The sequence below is a fragment of the Phascolarctos cinereus genome, unplaced genomic scaffold, assembly GCF_003287225.1.
Source record: "Phascolarctos cinereus isolate Bilbo 61053 unplaced genomic scaffold, phaCin_HiC Scaffold_3;HRSCAF=262, whole genome shotgun sequence".
NCBI lineage: Eukaryota > Metazoa > Chordata > Mammalia > Diprotodontia > Phascolarctidae > Phascolarctos > Phascolarctos cinereus.
The window spans coordinates 8496326-8515618 of NW_027555736.1; the positions used below are offsets into that span (position 1 = coordinate 8496326).

The following is a 19293-nucleotide window of genomic DNA, read 5'->3' on the forward strand; positions in this document are numbered from 1 at the left end:
GAAGGACCTATTTGTACAAAAATATTTATAGCACCTCTTTTTGCAATGGCTAAAAATTGGAAATCAAAGAGATGCCCATCAATTGGGAAATGGCTGAAAAAGTTATGGTACATGACTGGGATGGAATATTGCTGTGCTATAAGAAATGACAAGAAGGGTGATTTCAGAAAAACCTGGAAAGACCTACTTGAACTGATGCAAAGTGAAGTGAGCAGAACCAGGAGAACATTGTACTCAGTGACACCAACATTATACGATGAAGAACTGCGAATGACTTGGCTACTACCAGCATTCCAACAATCCAAGGCAACCCCAAAGGACCCATGATGAAACATGCTCTCTGCCTCCAGAGAAAGAACTGATGTCGTCTGAATATGGACTGAAGCAAGCTGTTTTCACTTTCTTTCCTTCATTCTTTCTTTTTTTGAGTCTTCTCGTACAAAATAACTAACCTGTAAATGTTTTACGTGACTGCACATGTATAACCTATATCAGATTGCTCACTGTCTCCGGGAGAGGAAGGCGAGAGAGAGAGAAAAGGATAGAATTTGGAATTCAAATTTCTTTTAAAATGTAAAAATATTGTTTTAACATGTAATTGGGGAAAAAACAAAGTATTATTGGGAAAACAAAAAAGAAAATGAGCTCCTAGGCCTTTCTTTGAATCCATAGCACTTAGCCCAGTGCCTGGAACATAACAAGCCCTAATAAATGCTTATTGAGATACTGAAGTCATCAGAACTTTGGGCTCCTCACCTATAAAATGTAGATCAGAGCACTTCCATAGCTTTCCTCAGAGTTGTCAGGAAAGCTTTTTGCAAAAAACAAAACAAAACAAAAACCAACCCAGAAAGATGAACATTATATTAAGCTGACAAATAAACAATACCAGGTACTTCCCCATAATCCCTTTTACCAACATATACCACCACAGCTACCAAAGGACGCCCAGTTTCTGGAAGGAGGCATCGCCCCCCAGCATAGGGTTTCCTTGGTCTCCAGCCATCCCCAGTTCTGTTCTGCACAAGACCTGATCCCAGGCCAACCTCCTAGGTGACCCCAGGTATGAACCCAGCCATCTCCTTCCCTGAGAAGACTGGAGTCCAAGGACAGAAACGCCTGCTGTCGGTCCTCCGTGCTCTTACAACTTCTCGGCATCCTCAAGCAGATGCTCCTCCTTTTCCTTGTGGCCAACCCAAAGGATGAGGTCTCTAAGAGCAAAGACCAGAGAGCACCAAATATTGTCTCTCTGCAGCATTCAAGCACAGGGCTCTGCACCCAGCAGATTAATAAATGGTTACTGAATTTGAACATTACAAAAGAGATTTTTTCATATTTTCACTGGAAAAAATTCACTTTTGTTCAATATTTCATTAGCTTTCCCAATCATCAACCTACAGACCAAATTTCAGTTTCTATTTGTGAAAAAGAAAAGTTTCCAAACTTTAAAATCAGAAATCCAATACCCATCAATTGCTGAAGTCTTGAGGTAAGAGGCCCAACTTTCACAGTGTAATGGGAATGGCATCAGTACAGGGGTCAAGGCAAGCTGGGCTTCAGGCCCAGCTATGGACCTAATAAGATACATGCTAGGGGCAAGTCCCTCTGACTTTCAGGCCTCTGCTTTCTCGTATGTAAAATTAAGGGGCTCGGGAACATCATTCTGTGCTTCTCTCTTTCCACAGTCTACGACTCCACAGACTCATCGTTGAATGTGAAAATGAAAGGAAGGATTTACTAAATGCCTCCCGCGGGCAGAGGACAGGGACAGGCCATGAGGATGGTCCAGATGAGGGACGTAATGCAAAGCCTCACCTTCAAGATCTCAGAACACCACTGGGGAAGCAAAGCACACCAATGAGGAAGACTTGAGAATCAAGATCAAGGGTGTGAGACTTGGTGCCAAAGAGAGCCCGATGGAGACCAGCAGTGGAAGAGGCATTCAGGAAAGGGAGACATACAATGCCTGAAGAAATGAGGAAGGACCCTCCAGGAGGGGCTCTTGGATTCAGCCCAAATGATGAGGAAGGGAGAGCAGAGGAAGCATTCTAATGGCCCCAGGACTGACAGAGAGAAACCTACAGAGGCCTGACCGGAGCAGTTCTACAGAGGGGAGGAAAAGGCCATAAAAGGAAGCCAGACAAGACTGTGGAGAGCCTTGAAGAGCAGGCTAAAAAACTGGATTTTATCCTCTAGAAAAGGAGGCATCACTGGATGTTCCTGGAAATATGGGGAGCATCGTGATGAAAATGGTGCCCACAAGGGGTTAACATGTTGTCAGTGTTCAGGACTCCCATAGGTGCAGGAAGCACAATGAGGAGGCCACTGGGATGACCCCTGTACAAGGTGAGGAAGAGAGAGGAGGAAGGGAAAGAATCAACAAGGGAAGGGATGGGCTGGAGTGAGGAATGAATACAAACAAGGCTTGAGATGATTCTGAGACTGCTCTCATCTTTCGTGTCAGCACGGCAATGGAAATACCAGCTGTTCATCCCCAGGACAAGAAAGGCCTTGAGAAAGATGGGAAAGGGGGGAAAATCTCTTAACTGGCTACTCTTCACAAGGCATAGTCAACAATTCAACGAGCCCTGCTATGGATTGCTGAGGACACAGAGGTCAAAAGATAACAGCCCCTGCCCTCAATGAGGTTCCATTTCACTTCAGGATACAAAGGTACAGACATCAGTAAACGCAAGAGAGTAGAAGAGGAAGAGGAAGAATAACCAATCAATCCCTCTCTACGGTTATTATTAAGGATTTACAAAAAGAAGTTATCGTATTCACTTGAACAACAAAGGGAATTACATTAAATACAAAAGAGTAATTGCAGGAGAGTAACTCACTTACACGGGGACCATTTCTGTCTGAACTTCATGGAAAAAGAGAACAATGAAGACTTTTGACCAAAAAGGTGAACTTGTCAAACCTGCCATAGGAATGTTGAGTGAGCACGCTAAAGAGTGTCTTCTTTGGAAAGACAGAGGCATAGAACATTATCACTGGGAGCCCAATTCAGAGCCTATTCCACCAGCCCAGGAGGGTGGCAAGGGGGATGATAGGCCCCATGTGAGTGGGGAGAAGGAGATGGATGTCAGAAATGTTGCCAGGGTACAACTCCCTTGAATTAGAAACTGAACATGAGGGATGAAGGAGTAGGCATGGTCAGGATCACAGACACAGCACTGGAAGGGACTCAAGAAGCCATCTTTAAGAGAAATGGAAGCTGACCCACAGAGAGCAATGATTTGTCAACATCCCAGAGATCCTAAGTAACAGAGAGAGGATTTGAGCCAGGTCCTCTGACCCCCAAACCAGTGGTTTTTCTACCGTACTCTTCCACTTCTCATGAAAGCATCAAGAATCATGCCTAGGTTGTGACTCTCAGTGAACAGAAGGCAAAAAAAGAGAAGTTTAGAGACTGGGTATACTTAGGGAAGAAGATGAGGTGCTGCATTTAGGGCACATTGAGCGTGAGATGCTCAATCCATGGGATGTCCAAGCGAAGATGATCCAGCAGGTGGGAGGTGAAGAGGATGGAGCTCAAGACAGAGAGCAGGGCTGAACACACAGATCTGTCCGTTATCAGCAGAGATGATGCTTTAACCCACTAGAGGTAAGTAAGTGAGAGAGTACAAAGAAAAAGAGGGGATGGACAGACCCTTACAGGGGAAGGAAGAAAAGCTGGATGATGACTCAACAAAGGAAACTGATAAAAGTCACTAAGAGGGGTAGGAGAAGTCAAGTCAACGGGCATTTATTAAGCACTTACTGTGTGCCAGGCATCGGGTGAAGAGCAAGAGGACCAGCAGAGTCCAGGAAGCCAAGAGGGGAGAGAGGGACCTAGAGACCAAGGTACCACCAGGGTCAAAGCTACTATGTCAAGAAGAAAGGTGACAGAGAAAAGGCCACCAAGCCAAGCAACAGAAAGAACACTGGTTAATGTCAAGCAAGGCACTGAGGGGACGTTAGGTCAAGTGGCAAGGCCAGGAGCCAGAGAGCAAATATGGACAGTCCTTTCCAGAAGTCCAGCTGTGGCTGACGGAGGGGATGACCGCACCAAATGGAAGCTCTGAAAGACTGAGGCAGGCCTGGGCTGAGTGGTGGGCAAGGGAAGAGATAGGGAAAGAGTGAAAATGAGTGGAGAGACAATGATGGAAGCGGGCAAACATCCAGAGAAGGGGAAGGAAAGGGATCCAGGACACAAGGAGAGAGAATCAATCAGCCATCCGAATGAGGAGATTTGCAGAAGCCAACAGTTTCCACTTCTGATTGTCCAAAAGGTTCTTTGCGATCAGGAAAAAACTTGAAATTGAAATGATAATCCAGGCTTAAGAGGTAACTTAGTTCTTTTGCCAAAAAAGCTATGTGAACAGATAGAGAATGAATTCTGGGAAGAGGCAGAGTGACATTCCTTTTGAGGCTAGAAGCCAGCCACCACACCAGCTTTGGGCCAAATATGTGGGGTCATTCATTCTCGCTCAGATAAGGCTTCCTTCCTTCTATGAGCCCGGCTGATGAAAGCTGAAGGAGCAAGTTGGTGACCTAGAAGGACCTGTACACAGAAGGCACATGTATGCCTGTATCCATTGGCCAAAAGCAAAATGCAAAATAGCAGCAAGCTGTCCTAATTCATTGTGTTAATGGAAAAAATAAATGTTCTTCTTCCCATGAGATAATCCTATATTCATTCACAGAAACATGGTGCCAGGCTCCTTTCCTGCCCAGCTCAGGGGCCATCTTGTTCATTAGCTCTTACCTGAAGACTGTCAAGCGCTCTCTTCCTCTTGAAATTACTTGGTTGATGTTTGTGGATGGGTCACCCCCCCCAAAAGTTGAATTTTTGAAGCCAGGCACTATTTCACTTTTCTTACTTATATCTGGCTTATTGTATACACATATACAGTAGGAACTTAATAAATGCTTGCCAAATTCGGTAGCAGCTACACTGGGCAGCAGAGGAGAAGCAGGGTTTGGGGAAGGCACGGGACCTGCCCTCTTGGGACAGAAGAGTTTCACAGGGGGACAAATCCCCAACATAAATGGCTCTAATGCTCACAACTACTTGGTAAGTACATTAGGGAGCTCTGAACCAAACTGAGGGATAAGGAGGAACGGCATGACAGAAAAGAATTAGGAAGACTTTGTGGAATCAGCAGTATTTGCTTTGGACCTGAAAAGAGAAGTATGAATGACTGACAGCCCAAGGAAGGCATGAGCAAAGAGAGTGGAATGCCCACGATACTTTCAGGGGGCCTCTCTGGGCCTCAGTGTCTTCCCCTGTAAAATGAAGGGGCTGAAATGCAGTTTCTGGACTCCCATCCAGCCCTAACTACAGATCCCAGGACCTTTTGGTGCCTCAGTTTCTCCTCTGTAAAATGGGGGGCTTGGACCAGACAGCCTCCTAGGGTTCTTGCAGCTCGAAGAGGAAAAGAACACGAGGTCTGGGGACGTGGATTACCTTGACCACCTCTCCTCCATCCACTTTCATCAACTGTCTCAAATTCTGCTGTAACAAGTTGGTGTTGGAACGCCATTTCAGAAGGCCCAGGAGATCCACTGGAAACAGAAAGCGACAATCAGCTGTGCCCAGCAGCTCTGCCCGCCTCCCCTGTCAGGAGGAATCCAGCCCCGTCTCTCCCGCCCACAGGATTCCTGCCAGCTCAGGACGGCCCTCCCTCTTTCCCAAGGACATCTGACTAAGGAGTTCACTGCTGTGCCTGCTCTTGCAGGCCAACGGAGCTGAGATTCACTGCTCCCAACGACATTTACTCGGAAATGATTTCTGTGTAATGGCTTTATAAACCCATTCAGACTGCCCAGACCAAAACAGGGTGAAGCTTTCCATTCTGGATGGAAGGCAGCTTTCAAAGAGAGGCAGAGTGCCTGGGTGATTGGAGTTTATCCAAAGAAGACAGAATCAAATGCTATCTGAGCATTTTCACATTGCAGATCAAACCTTTACCAAAAAAAAAAAATCTATGAATTCAAATATTGTATGAGTAACCACTTCAATGTGCAGCCAGCATGATCCGGGAAAGTGACCTCTTAGAGCTCTAAGGACCATCGAATCATCATATTACTCCTGTTCCACAGCTCTCTGGCCTATGTGAGTTCTTTTGTCATGGGATTTTTCCTTCTTCTTTTCTTTTTTTTAAAAGAAAAATTTCAAAGACTGAATTGATTTTTTAAGGGCTAAAGGTGGGAGAAAATGTGCAGTGATACAATTTTTAAGCACCGCAAGATGTTTGGGAAGGGAGAGCGTGTAACAAACAAGTCACAAAGAAAAAAATAAAGCACCTGCGCAGCTTGTCAGGCCAAAGCGAGTGGGGATTTCAGGACTGCTGAACATGGAGTAATTAGCATTCCTAGAAGAGAGAGGCCAGCCAACGAAGAGGCAAGGTGGGACTTAGCAACGTGGCCACTGGGAGAAGGGGAGGGAGCTGGCGTCACTGGAGAGATCTGGGCGATGAAAATGAACGCAACCAGCCAAAGCGTGGGGCAAATGTTCGTGTCCACATCAGGCAGCCAGGAGGCACCATAGTGCACAGAGCACTGGCCTTAGAGTCAGGCAGCGCTCTGGGACTGTGAGTATTCTGCTTCACTGACCAGAAGGAAGCCAAGATGCTATTGGACTGGCTTCCTTCGAGACTCAACACAAATCCTCCTTTCTATAGACAGCCTTTCTTGGTCCCCCAGATGGCAGGGCCTTCCTCTGTTGAAGACCTTCCATCTACACTGTATGCATCTTGCATAGCCACCCATTAAAACATAAAATCCTTGAGCACAGGGACCACGCGCCTACCTTTTTCTGTATCTCCAATGCTTAGTACCACATTGGCTTGGCAGACAGTAAGTAATTACTAAATGCTTGCTGACTGGCTAATAGATTGAGAATTGGAAGGGAAGGCGGAGCTCATTTAGTCCCCCTGACTTCCGTTTAAGGAAGAGCAGAGTAAAGTCCGGAAGGGTGTGGGTCATAAGGAACAGGGAAGGCAAGAGAAACAAGGTCATCTTTCAAGTATACGCCATTCTCTCTCCAACAACGAACCATCTCTTCCTCCCCTTAGTTCTAATTCTTCTTTACATCATGACGAATGTGAAAAGGGGTTGAATATGAATGTATAAGTAGAGCCTACATCAGATAGCACGCCATCTTGGGGAGGGGGGAAGAGAGAAAGAGGGAGAAAATTTAAAGTTCAAAATCTCATGGAAGTGAATGCTGAAAACTAAAAATTAATTAATTAATTATTAGAAGAAAAAAAAAGAATGAACCACCTCTTTCTCTGCCTCCATTCACCTCTGTCCATCACTTCCAAAGTGGAGAGTGACCTGAAGTCAGAGGCCTAAGCTAAGATCCCACCTCTGACACTTAATTTTGGTGCAACCGTCAGCAAGCTAGAAAATGGGTGTGTTGGTCTCTGAATCTCCATCAGCTCTAAAACCAAGAAGCCAAGGCCAAGACTGCTTGTTATAGAGATTGTGTTCCCAACAGTCCCACTGTGCCAAGGAAAAGAACTGAGGCATGGAGAGGTTAAATAAACTTGGGGTCACATGGTAGAAGATAAGAAAGGTTGGGCCTTGCCAGAGTTTGGGATTTCCATTTCCAGCTCCCTTCTCTTTCTCCTAGACCTTTTCTGATTCTACCTTCTCTCTATCATTGACACTGCTGGAATACAAACAATGATACAAAATCAAGATAGGGGCCACAACTCCCCTACTCTCCATAAGGATGTAAGTCACAATAGAGCAGACACAATAATAAACAAAAGCGTCTGTCCCACCATCAGTGGTACTAAATTAGGGTCTAGGATTTCAAGGCGACACAAAAGAGAAGACTTTGAGTTTATCTTGTGGGAAATGGGTAGAAAGGAGGAGCCAAAATAGTCTCAAACGTTCCAAAGGGTCCTACGTTACGGAATTTTAGAAAGTGGCCCCTTCTTCCCCTAAATCTCTTCAGTGACTGTCTCTGATGTGCTCAGACTATGAAGTCACCCAAAGACATTTGACAGAGAGATGGAGACCACACAGAGTGGGCCTCTGGGGCCATGGGAGGCTCACAAGCAGATTCTTGGATGCTGAAGATTCACCCCGACAATCCCTGCTGTTCCAAAGACACCGCTGCTGGCTGGCTACTTCAGCGAAGCCTTAGTAACCCCAACCCAATTACAGATCAAGCTTTGGCCGAAGGGCATCTTTGAAAATAATGCCTCCGCTCCCTCTCTCCCTAAAGGTTAATCACTGGAATACATCATCATTTCTAGTACCAGTGAAAACCAAAGAAATGAATGTCTAAAATGAACCGGATCCTTCCTCTTACGTACACAGCTGATGTCCACACCGATCACTGCTGCAATGGAACCATGGAGAGACCCAGAAAAGATCTCTTCAGTGACCACGAGATCTCCAGGCACCACATGGGCCCAGTGCACGCAGTGCCAGGGCTGGAGGCAGGAAGCCCCGAAAATCCAGCTTCAGACACTTACCACCTGTGTGACTCAGAGCAGTCACTGTTTGCCTCAGTTTCCTCAACTGTAAAATGAGGAGAATAACAGCACCTACCTCTCAGGATTGCTTTGAGGCTCGAAAGACATAACAGTGCGACAGCACTTAGCACAGTGTGCCTGGTACACAGTAGGTGCCATATAAATGCCTAGTCCCTTCTCCTTCCCCTTCGTCCTCGAAGTCTATGATCTTTGTCCATCCTGCTCTGTAGCCAAGAGCCCTGGCACAGAGAGAGGAAGGGGGAGAGGAATGGGGCAGCCCTCGGGAGCAAGGCTCCCCAGACTCACCGTTCTGGGTGAGTTTCGTCGAACACACAAGCGTGGAGATCTGGAAGGAGTCCTTGCTGATGGTGCAGCTGCCCAGGTTCTGCATGCTCTTCCCCGTGGCCGAGTGGCCTTTCTCCTCCAGCTCAATCTTGGTCGACGGCAGGCACAGGTATGTCGAGGCATCTTCAAGTTTCTTTGCCTCTGCCTGGAAGGCAGATTACCAAATTATAATGTCCAGTACAAGTCAACAAAAAGAAGGTGCATGCATGTACACAAATACATACCAACTCACACATATGCACACACACATATACTCAGACCCTCATACACACATACTTGTAACACACACACGCACTCATACACACAACAAACACACTAGTACATATTCAAACATACATACCACACACTTATACACACAAACACACAGACATGCATGCACAGGTACATACTTTGGCATTTCATTGGTCCTAGACCTCATATCCACTTAATTTTTCTTTCCATCTCCAGTCTCTGTTGGCATCTAGTATCACATGTAACTCTTTGCCTCACTCCACTCCACTCATTCCTACCTCACCATGGTCCTTTCGATTCCCAGAGAACTGACCTGAGATGAGTTACGAGTTTTCTCATAAAAATTGGAAATGCTGTTGAGGTCAACCCACTTGTAAAGAATTTGAAGAAACTGATGAAGCCGGGCTGAGCCAAGGCCGTACCTTGTACACAATGAGATCGTGTTCCCCATCTCTTAAAGTTGTCCCATCATAGCGCATCAACTTCACAAAGGCTAAGGAGAAGATCTTCTCAGATTTGTCCTTAGCTGGAATTAAACACACAAACACACCAACTGGTTACAAAGTAGGCCTGTTTTCACAACAACTATTTCATTGTATTATTTAGGAATCAAAGGAAAAAAGACGTTACCAATGAGAAAATGGACTAGAAAACTAGACAAATAGAATACAAAGTGTAAACTTCCCCTACCAGACACAATCTCTGTCTCTGTCTCACCTACTTCCCCGCCCTTTTCCTCTCCCCACTTCTCCCTTTTCTTGTCCTCTTCCCTTCTTCCCCTTATTTTCTCTCTTCCTTTCCCTTCTTTCTCCCTCGCTTCCCCTTTCCCTTTTTCCCTCCTCCTTTCCTTCCCCATTCCTTCTTCTGTTTCTCTCCTTCCCCCCTCTCCTTCCCTTCTCATTTTCTCCCCTCTCTTTTCGATACCTCAAGTATCAGTAATGTCACTGATGGCAGGACCCCCTCCACCATCTCTGAGCACAACCTCTAAACCTCATTAAACGACCTTCCCAAATCACCACAGCTAAAAGATCCCCAACCCTCCACACGGTGACATGCTTCACTGAAATGCAGTGGCCTGAGCCTTAGACTAAAGCCCTACAGTCCACCACCAGACCCCAGCTCAAAGACTTTTCATATTGCTAGGATCAGACAATGCTAGTACTCCAGAGACAAAGACATCAAGAATCCAGTGACATCACATCAGACAACGAAGCACTGAAGGAAGATTTCTAGCCACGTCTCCAGTACCCTGACTGTGACACAGGCATTCATCCAAAGGTCAGGGGGATCTGTGACCTCCTCAAAGTCGGCACTCCTTCTCACAACACAGAGTGCAGCCCACCCCACACACATCTCACCCACGTACTTCCATAAATCTACCCAAGGGAGTCTAAGGGAAGACATCTTCTTTGAAAAGGAAAACCTCTCCAAAGACCCAGAGGGCAAGCCATTCTACAAACATTCCTCCTGACTTCACTGAAATATGTTCAGGCACCTCCTTTGTGATTCCAACTCCAGGCCTTCTCTTTGGCCGTCCCCATGCCTGGACTGCCCCCAGCCTCATCTCCATCTCCAGGATTCCCCAGCTTCCTTAAAATCCCACCCTCCACAGGAAACCTTTCCTCATGCCCCATAACGGTAATACCTTCCTTCTGTCAATTATCTACAGTTTATCCTATCTATGACTTACATAGTGGTTTGAATGTCGCCTTCCCCATTAAATGGTGAGCACTTTGAAGGCAGGAAGGCTCTCTGCCTTCTTTGCACACCCAGCATAAAGCCCAGCCCGGCACACAGCAGGTGCTTAATAAATGTTTATTGACTGATTGTATGCAGCTGCTCCCCTCCTTAATTAAGCAACCATCAGAGAAGAAGTCAAATGGGTAGAAAAGGCTCCAGATCCTGTGGTTCTCAATTAAATTCCCTGACAATTCTCCCAACACAGCAACAATAATCTAAGTAAGTTTAGTTGTCCAGATACAACAATCCAATTATTCTAAGCATTTGAAAGTAGCACTCCCCTGCCACAAGATAAATATGGCTATGAACAAAGAATATGCCCATTTTGTGGGGCCTCTGAAAATCAGAAGTATCTTCAGCCATCCAAGGCTCAGGAACTGAGGGTTGGGAGGGACCTTAAAAGTCCCAGGGGCCGAGATCTCAAGGTGGGAAGGACTTCAGACCCAATGGGGGCCCATCTCCTCACTTTGCAGAAGAGGAAGATTAGGTCCATGGAAAGGCAGCTCTCTATGCTTAAAGGATCATAGATTTGGAACTCGGGAAGCTCTCAGAGCCATCCTGTCCAAGATCTTCATTTTACAGAGTGAGAGAACTGACCCAAGGAGGTTAAAGGATGAGCCAAACGGCATACAGGGTAACTGGACAGCCTTTGCCACTTACTGGCTCCTCTGGCCCAGTCCCTCGACTTCTGAATTCCTCAGTTTCCTCATCTTTAACATGGAGACAATAACAGCACCCATCACAGGCTTGCTGTGAGGGTCAAGTGAGAGAATTAAGCTACCTGGCCCTCTGACACCAAACCCAAGGTTCTCCCCATTCCCTAGAGTTAAGATCCCCCTCTTCACTCACCTCGGTGTCCAAAGCCTGGTAAGTCCGACCAAGGATGAACGTGAAAGACAGACAGACCTGTGTGCGTGCGTGTACTTCTCTCTTACTGAAGCAATGGCAATGCAGAAGAATAAATGCCAGTGACTGTCTACACACGATTCCCCTAGTCCTCCAGTGAAGTCTAATATAGTAAGTACCGCTTTTATTAACCTTCCTAATTTCTAGATCAAAATAAGTGACTCTACTTCATTCCAGGATCATTAAGCACCGTTACTGAGGAGGCGGGTCATCGCACAACCAACCCACGGCTGACTTGGGAATCGTGAGCCATGGGGGGGATGGGACACACTCCAAATATGGCGCACAGAGTTGAGCTCCTCGTAAAGGTAAAACTCAAGGAAAGACACTCAACCAAGCTTGCTACCAGTGGCACGGAGAGGGAAGCAGACTTTTGGGGCACACCTAAAGCCAGCCAGCCCCTCAGAAGAACACCGCAAAGGAAGTGTCATCAGTGTTGGAAATCCCATTCTCCAGGGAGTAACTGTCACAGAACTGTCACCAGATCTAGAGCCGGGAGGGGCCTGTGGTCATCAAGTCCCCTCTACAACAGCCCCAACAAGCAGTCAGCCAGCCTTCGCTTAAAGATCTCCAGCGAGGAGGAGGCCATCCATCGTCTGAGGCAGCCCATTCTCCTTTGGGATAATCCTAATTATTAGGAAGGTTTGCAAGCCTAGATTTGACTCTTCACCACTTGCTGTGATTATGCCAAATTCTGCCCTCTAGGGCCAAGAAGAATAAATCAAGCCCTCTTCCACAAAAGAGCCCTCAAAATATTTGTAGACATTTATCATTCTTCCCAACCCCCCAAAAAATGGGTTCTAGTCCTTTTCTACCATGACTGTCCTCCTCTGGACAATCTCCAATATACTGATGGCCTTCCTGAAATGAGTCATATAAACAGAACACAAGAGTCCAGCCCTGGGCCTGAGGAAATCAGGACTAATATGTCCCCAGTCCTGGTCACTGTCACTCTCTGACCAAGGCCTAAGACTGCAGCAGCCTTCTGGCAGCCAAGCCAACCCACTGACCCACACGAAGCTCACACTCCACTCAAACTCCGGGATGGTTTTCATACAAATGCCTACGTAGCCATGCTTCCCCCATCTCGTACTGGGGACTTTTAGTTTTCGGTAGTCAAACGTAGCCCATTAAGCCTTACTAAACTCCACTTCTCATTCAATTTAACCAAATGTTCCAGCTCATCACATGATTCTGGAGCTCTGAGTCAATCATCCAATGTGTTGGTCACCTTCACTTCCAGCTTTCTATCAACCATAAATTGAATACATAGGTCACCTGCACCTTGATCCAAGTCTGGGATGAAAATGGCGTAGGATGAAAGTCTGGGATGAAAACAGTGAATGGAAAATAGGCCTGCATCCCTGGGGCATTCCATCGGACGTTACCTTCTAAGACGAACTACTCTTGGTGTCTATCAGGCTACTCACCCTGTACTTCGAGAAGTGCACTTGGAACCCATGGGATGAGTAACCTAACACCAAGGGTAGCTTCCCTCATGCTGTGCTCATGGAAAAGGAGAAGAGGTGCTGACCACTTCTGTCATGTGGTCAACATCTCTCCTCCTTTTCCATAAGCACAGCATGAGAGGCTTGACTTTGCTCAAATCGAGTAGACTCCATCACCTGTCCCATCAGTTCAGTGTCCTGTCACAAAGAAGAAATGCCACTCCTCTAACACAAACGTCCTAGGACGTTTCTAGGAAGCCAGGATGTCTCTTAGAGATCACCATGTCCTTTTCCAGAGGTTCAGCCTTCAGCAGTGTCTCTTACAGCATTTTCAAGGCAACTTCATAACATTCATTTCAGATAGTAGGTCATGTCTTTGTCAAACAAGGACTGCTTCCCAATAAATTTGACTCCATCCCTACAAACAGGTGAGTAGGAAGAGAAGGAAGCCAATATAGTCTCAGTCTCTCCACTAATTTCTGACCTGAATTCAATGTGGCAGGTTTCAGCCACTGATGGAATTAGGAGCCACTGTTCAAATATTCAACAAGTCTGGACTGAATGAGTGCACCTTGGTAGTACCTTAATCTGTTTCAAAAAATCATGAGCTGTGACTCTTCAAGATTTCATCTTTCAGACAGTAAAAAAAAAAAAATCCATGAGGGAGCCCAATGGGATACTGTCCTTCAACTCCATCTGCCCTCCTAGTCTGGGCCTAACTCTGCTTAGCCGAGATGGACTGATGGGCAAAGAAGAAGCGATGGGACCCATGGGAGTGACTGACATGAAAAAGGCATCCCACAGACTTTGGGAAAGGAGATGTCAAAGTGTTCAAAGAAAAGAGTTGTCTCCAAAGACGCCCAAAGGAATCATAATTCATGAGAGACAGGGAGGCTCGAGGAAATAAAGATCTCAGACTGGGAACAAAAAGAATTAATGGGGAAAATACCAAGGACGAGCAGCATGACAACACGTGCAACAGACAATGTGTGAACACATTATTTCATCTGAGCCTCAAGATAACAGTTTGAAAAAGTACCTCCGGGTCTTAGGAGTGCCATTTAATAGATAAGGAAATGGAGGCTCAGAAGTTAAGGGACTTGTGTACTGGCGGTTCAGTGGGAGAAGTCTCACCTACTACACAGAGGAGTCTAGATGCAACTCCCAGCCAATGTAGGAAAATGGGGTATGGCTGAACAGGGGCTGAACAGGGATTCTACCTGGAAGTAGAATCAAGGCATGAGATTTCTAATTCTAGTTCCGTTACCAATAATTTGTGAGACCTTGACCAAGTGACTTAATGTGTCTGGCTCCTTAGTTTCTTAATCTATCAAATGAGAGAGTCAGACGAGATGACCACCATGGTGCCTCCCCACTCCATCCAGGTCTGTGCCCAGAGTCATACATCTGATAAGCGTCAAAAGGTAGGATTTCAGCCCCGGTTGGTTTTCTTGACTCTAAGCAAGTCATTCTCTGCAACATCCTTCTCAATGATGAAGGGAAAAATAAGAATAATATGGATGGGGAAAACTCCCTACTCAAGAAGGCGAGAATTCAGAGGAAGAAAAAATCAGCCTTCTTTCATTTTCTCTGCCATAGAGGATGAGAATCAAAAAGATTGGGGAAAACATAGTTATGAGGGAACTCACGTCCAAGACAGGACTGTAAGAGGTCAGCCGTCAATACAGACAAGACTCCTTTTCTAGAAACTCACACCCCAGGATACTAAAAGGACCCACAATGCACAATGGTCGAGGACCATGGTGGACCTCTAGGACGCGACAGCAGCATCAGAAAAGTCAGCAGAAGCAGCTGCCTGATCTTCCGCCAGGGGAAAGGAAGCTTTTAGAGACACAAAACCAAAAAGCTTGATGTGAATCACCGAGTGCATTCTCACAGACGTTATTAAAAGGATGGTGCATGAAGATTAGAAAGGGAAGCGGCGATCACTGGGAAGCAGTGTGCCAAGGGCAAGTCAGGCCCAAAGGACGTCATTCTCTTTTCTTTGTCCAAGCCAGCCTGGGAACTCACATTCAGCAAGGCTGCTGACAGGACGTTCCCAGGACATCCCTACGAACAAGCTTGAGCGACAGACCAGGATAACAACCTAACTAACTGTGTCAAGATGAATGAGTATATCCAGAGATAGAAAACTTTCTAAGAACAATTGGATAAGAGTTTCCCAAGGTTATTGATTACTGGATTCATGTCAACCTGGAGAAAAGTCTGAATGGATATTACAGAACTGTGTCATTGGCCCAATTCTCACTGGATTAAAAAAAAATCAATAACTTACAATACATAAATGGCCTGCTTATCTAATCTGCAAGTGCCACAAGGTTGAGAAGCTTGGCTAACACAAGGAGAACACCAGGAGCCAAAAGAAAAGATTTGAACAAGTTGAAAGGATGACCCTGATCAACTAGGAGAAAACATGCTGAGAACCAGACTGCCTGGGACGTCTCAGACACAGGGGCCAGCACCATCGACAGACCACATGCCCATCATTTATTCTCATCCCTGCAATGGCACACGCCCCGCAAGGCTATCCAAGGCACAGTGGGACTTCCTCCTATTTTCCTCATGCTCTTGGCATTTCCAGGTCAGTGCACAACTGTGCACTTACTTTCAAATATTCACCTGCACCATACCTGATCATGGGAGACATCAGTCATTTGGTCAGTCGATAAGCATTTATTGAGATCCAGGCACTGTGCTAAGCACTGGGAACACAGAGAAAGGTTAGTTCAAGACAGGGTTTTGTAGGGAATGCAAACTCAACAGCAGTCAACAGTGGGCCATGGCATCCGAGAAAACTAGCATGGTCTTCACAGAGGCAGCAGGGTGGGCAATGGATGAAGTGCCAGGCCTGGAGTCAGGAAGACTCCATCCAAGGGGCCCTGCATCCTCTGCAGGAAGACCTCCAGTAGAGGGTGACCAACATGGCCCTGGGCCTGGCCCATCTACCTTTGGACAGCTCTGACAGTGCTCAAGCTTTTCTTTCTATCAAGCCTAAACGTGGGGTTATCAACCTTCCTCATATACCCCTAGCTCTGCCCTCTGGGGGCAAGAAGGTCCAAAATGCCCCCCTTCCATGGGATAACTCTTCAGTTGTTTAAAGATGAGAGAGCATGGCCCTTCCAAGTTTCTCCTGGGATGCCAGGTAATATTCATTATTATCATTATCCTCATCATGATTATCATGAATTATTACAGCAGCAAACATTCATACAGGGTTGACTGTGTGCCAGGCACTCCGCTAAGAGCTTTACAAATATGACCATCACCTCTGGTCCTCACAACAACCCTGGAGGCAAGAGCTGCCATCATCCCCATTGGACAGGACACCCACTTTCATGGCCCTCCTCACAAACCAGCTTTTTCCTGGTAATTGCTACAATTTCCTGGGCCCTACAATGTGTGTCTCCATTGGCTGCCATGTCGACTTTTCCAACACTGCACTATTCCATGAACACTGGGGTTTAAGGGAAGACCTTTTCCTTCCTTTAGGAAACATCTCAGGATCATGGAAAACACGGCCTAATTTCCCAAATGGATAATGACCCAGAATTGGCCAGGTGTGACACCAGCAGCAACAGTATGAAAAGATCTGGAGGAAGACCTCAGTTAAGTAGGATAGCTTTCTGAGGGGCACCTGGGCAGCCCAGCGGGGAAGAGTCAGGAAGACAAGTGAAAATCCCACCTCGGACACTTACTAGTCATGTGTCTAGGGCTAATCACTTGACTTCAGCCTCAATTTCCTCATCTATAAAATGGGGGTAATAATAGCACTTATCTCCCAGACCGTTGTAAAGGCCAAATGAGACACTATGAGTAGCACTTATTATAAACCCTAAAGTGGTGTACAAATGCCAGCTGCATATAATATAACCTGCAGGGATCCAGGGCTGACCTGGACGAGAGCTAAAAGGGAAATTTAAGGCAGAGCCGGGCCAAGATCTGTCCTGCTGGAGTGAGTATGCACTTTGTTGAGATCCGCTGAGGTATCCAACCAAGTCAAAGTAACTCTAAATAACTTACTTAATGAAGATATTCATAATAACAACTGAATCATCTCAAAATCATTGGCAGCAACCACAGAGAAGAAGACCGTTGAGGATGTTTTCACTCCCAATTTTTTGAACGTTCCTGAAGCTGCCAAAAGGCCATCCTAGGTGTCTCTTAGATTCTCAGTGGATGGTCTATTCATTTGCTTCATCATGTGACTCCTCCGCTCCACAACTTGACATGGCTCCCTGCTGCCTTTTGGCCAAAATCTTTGGCATGCCCTTCAGCACTTTCATAATCCAGTCCTCACTTCCAGCCTCAAACCAGCCTTCTTGTAACCCAATAACAAAACTACCTGTCCCAGCAGAGTGTAGAGTGAAGTCACATCCATTCCCAACACCGGACTTTGTTCACTCGCTGCCTGAGAAATGACCTACACCCCTTCCCCTCCATCCATTCAAATCCTCTGAGGCCCAACTCAAGTCACTGGGGGGTAATGAAAAGAATTCTGGACCTCGAGTCATAGAGCCGACGTCAACATATCCGAGGCACCTAAGCCTCCATCTGCTCCTCTGCCCAAGGGCCTGATGAGCGCTCCTCTCCTTGCGTCTCACAGCCGGGATCAGGGAAGGTTCTTTAACGCTCTGGGTCTGAAGGGCCACGGGCTCTGATGACTCAGCGAGCCGCACACTGCCCAACCTCCCTGCCCAGCTCCCCCTTCTCCGGTTCCACAGGCACTAGCTGTCTTGATTACTCATTCTACTGCTAAATCTATCCTGGCTAACAAGATTACAGGGATGCTTCATGTACTTGTCTTATCTCCAAGGAGTTTCACAGATTCTGGAGGGCAGGACCATCTCACACATCCTCTGGGTATCCCACTCAACATCTCAAACACTGTGGGCCCTTCTGGCTGAAAGTATGAATAATGAATCAGCCCCAAATGTCAAAGGAGAGCTAGGATGCCATGGTGCGTGGGGAAAACAGGTCCTTTCTATACAGAAACACTCATTCCAGCTTTCTTTAGAGGGAGCAAAAACACAGAAAGAGTCCTGAAGGAGTCCAGGGACCTGGGAATGGCTGAACAGTCCAAGATCTTGGGGTGATGGACGGACCAGATGGAACCAAAGACACCACAGAACCCAACCCTTTTATTTGACAAAAGAGGAAACTGAGGTGCAGAGTGAAGTGACGGGAGGTTCACACCAGGAGCCACTGTCAGAGGTGGGATTTGAACCCAGGCCTTTGGACCCCCGAGTCTGGGCTCTCTCCACCATCCTTGTTGTTATTGTTGTTCAGCTGTTTCAATCATGTCTAAATCTTTGTGACCCTATTTGGGGTTTTCGTGGCAAAGATACTAGAGTGGTTTGCCATTTCCTCCTCCAGCTCATTTTACAGATTAGGAAACTGAGGCAAACAGGGGAAGTGACTTGCCCAGGGTCACACAGATTGGAACTCAGGAAGATGCGTACTCCTGACTCAAGGCCAAGCGTTCTACCCATCGAGCCATCTAGCTGTCCCTACCACTGTTCTAATGGTACCAAAAAATAGGAAGAATATGGAAGGAGTGCTAAGAAGTGGTACAGAGAGAAAACACAAGAATAATAGTGACCACATATGTGTTTGCATTCAGCATGTTGCCTGGGAATCAATAAGCAAGCACTCAGTAAAGGCTTCTTGTGTAAGCACTAGGGATACAGTACCTGCCCTCAGAGAGCTTACATTATGATGGGGAGTCAACACGCAACTTCAATGGCCCACGCAACACACATAGAGAAGGGAGGGCAAGTCTTGAGCCGCTGCAGAACTCCTAGGAATCCACAATTAAAGAATGGGGAGACACCACTAATCACAACAGCCATTTCCTAGTCCAGCTCTGTGATTCAAGTCTCAAAATCTCCCAAGTAGGAACCTAAGGTGGGACAGTAAAGGGAAGAGGTCAAAGGGCCATTTGGTGTCATGGCGGCACTGGAGCTCAAGGTGAAGAAAATCCCCAGAGCTTTTTAGTTTGAAAGGGAAAGGGTATGCCCTCCACATTCTTCTTCAAGTATCCAAAAAAGACCACAGAGATTAGCACAAAGTACAAGGGTTGCTTTTCTTGGCATCCACAAGAGTGTGTATGTGTGTGTGTG

General features: G+C 46.4%; 1 protein-coding gene across 3 annotated transcripts in view; it reads right to left on the reverse strand.

Annotated features, from left to right (window-relative positions):
• Window positions 1-19293, reverse strand: part of DOCK1 (dedicator of cytokinesis 1) — a 577278-nt gene that overhangs the window by 457129 nt on the left and 100856 nt on the right. For all 3 annotated transcript variants that reach the window (XM_020973593.2, XM_020973592.2, XM_020973594.2), the window contains exons 17-19: window positions 9482-9585; window positions 8790-8973; window positions 5459-5556 (exon numbers count right to left, since the gene is read on the reverse strand). In XM_020973593.2, coding sequence (XP_020829252.1) covers window positions 5459-5556; window positions 8790-8973; window positions 9482-9585 — 386 coding nt within the window. The remainder of the gene's footprint in view (window positions 1-5458; window positions 5557-8789; window positions 8974-9481; window positions 9586-19293) is intronic.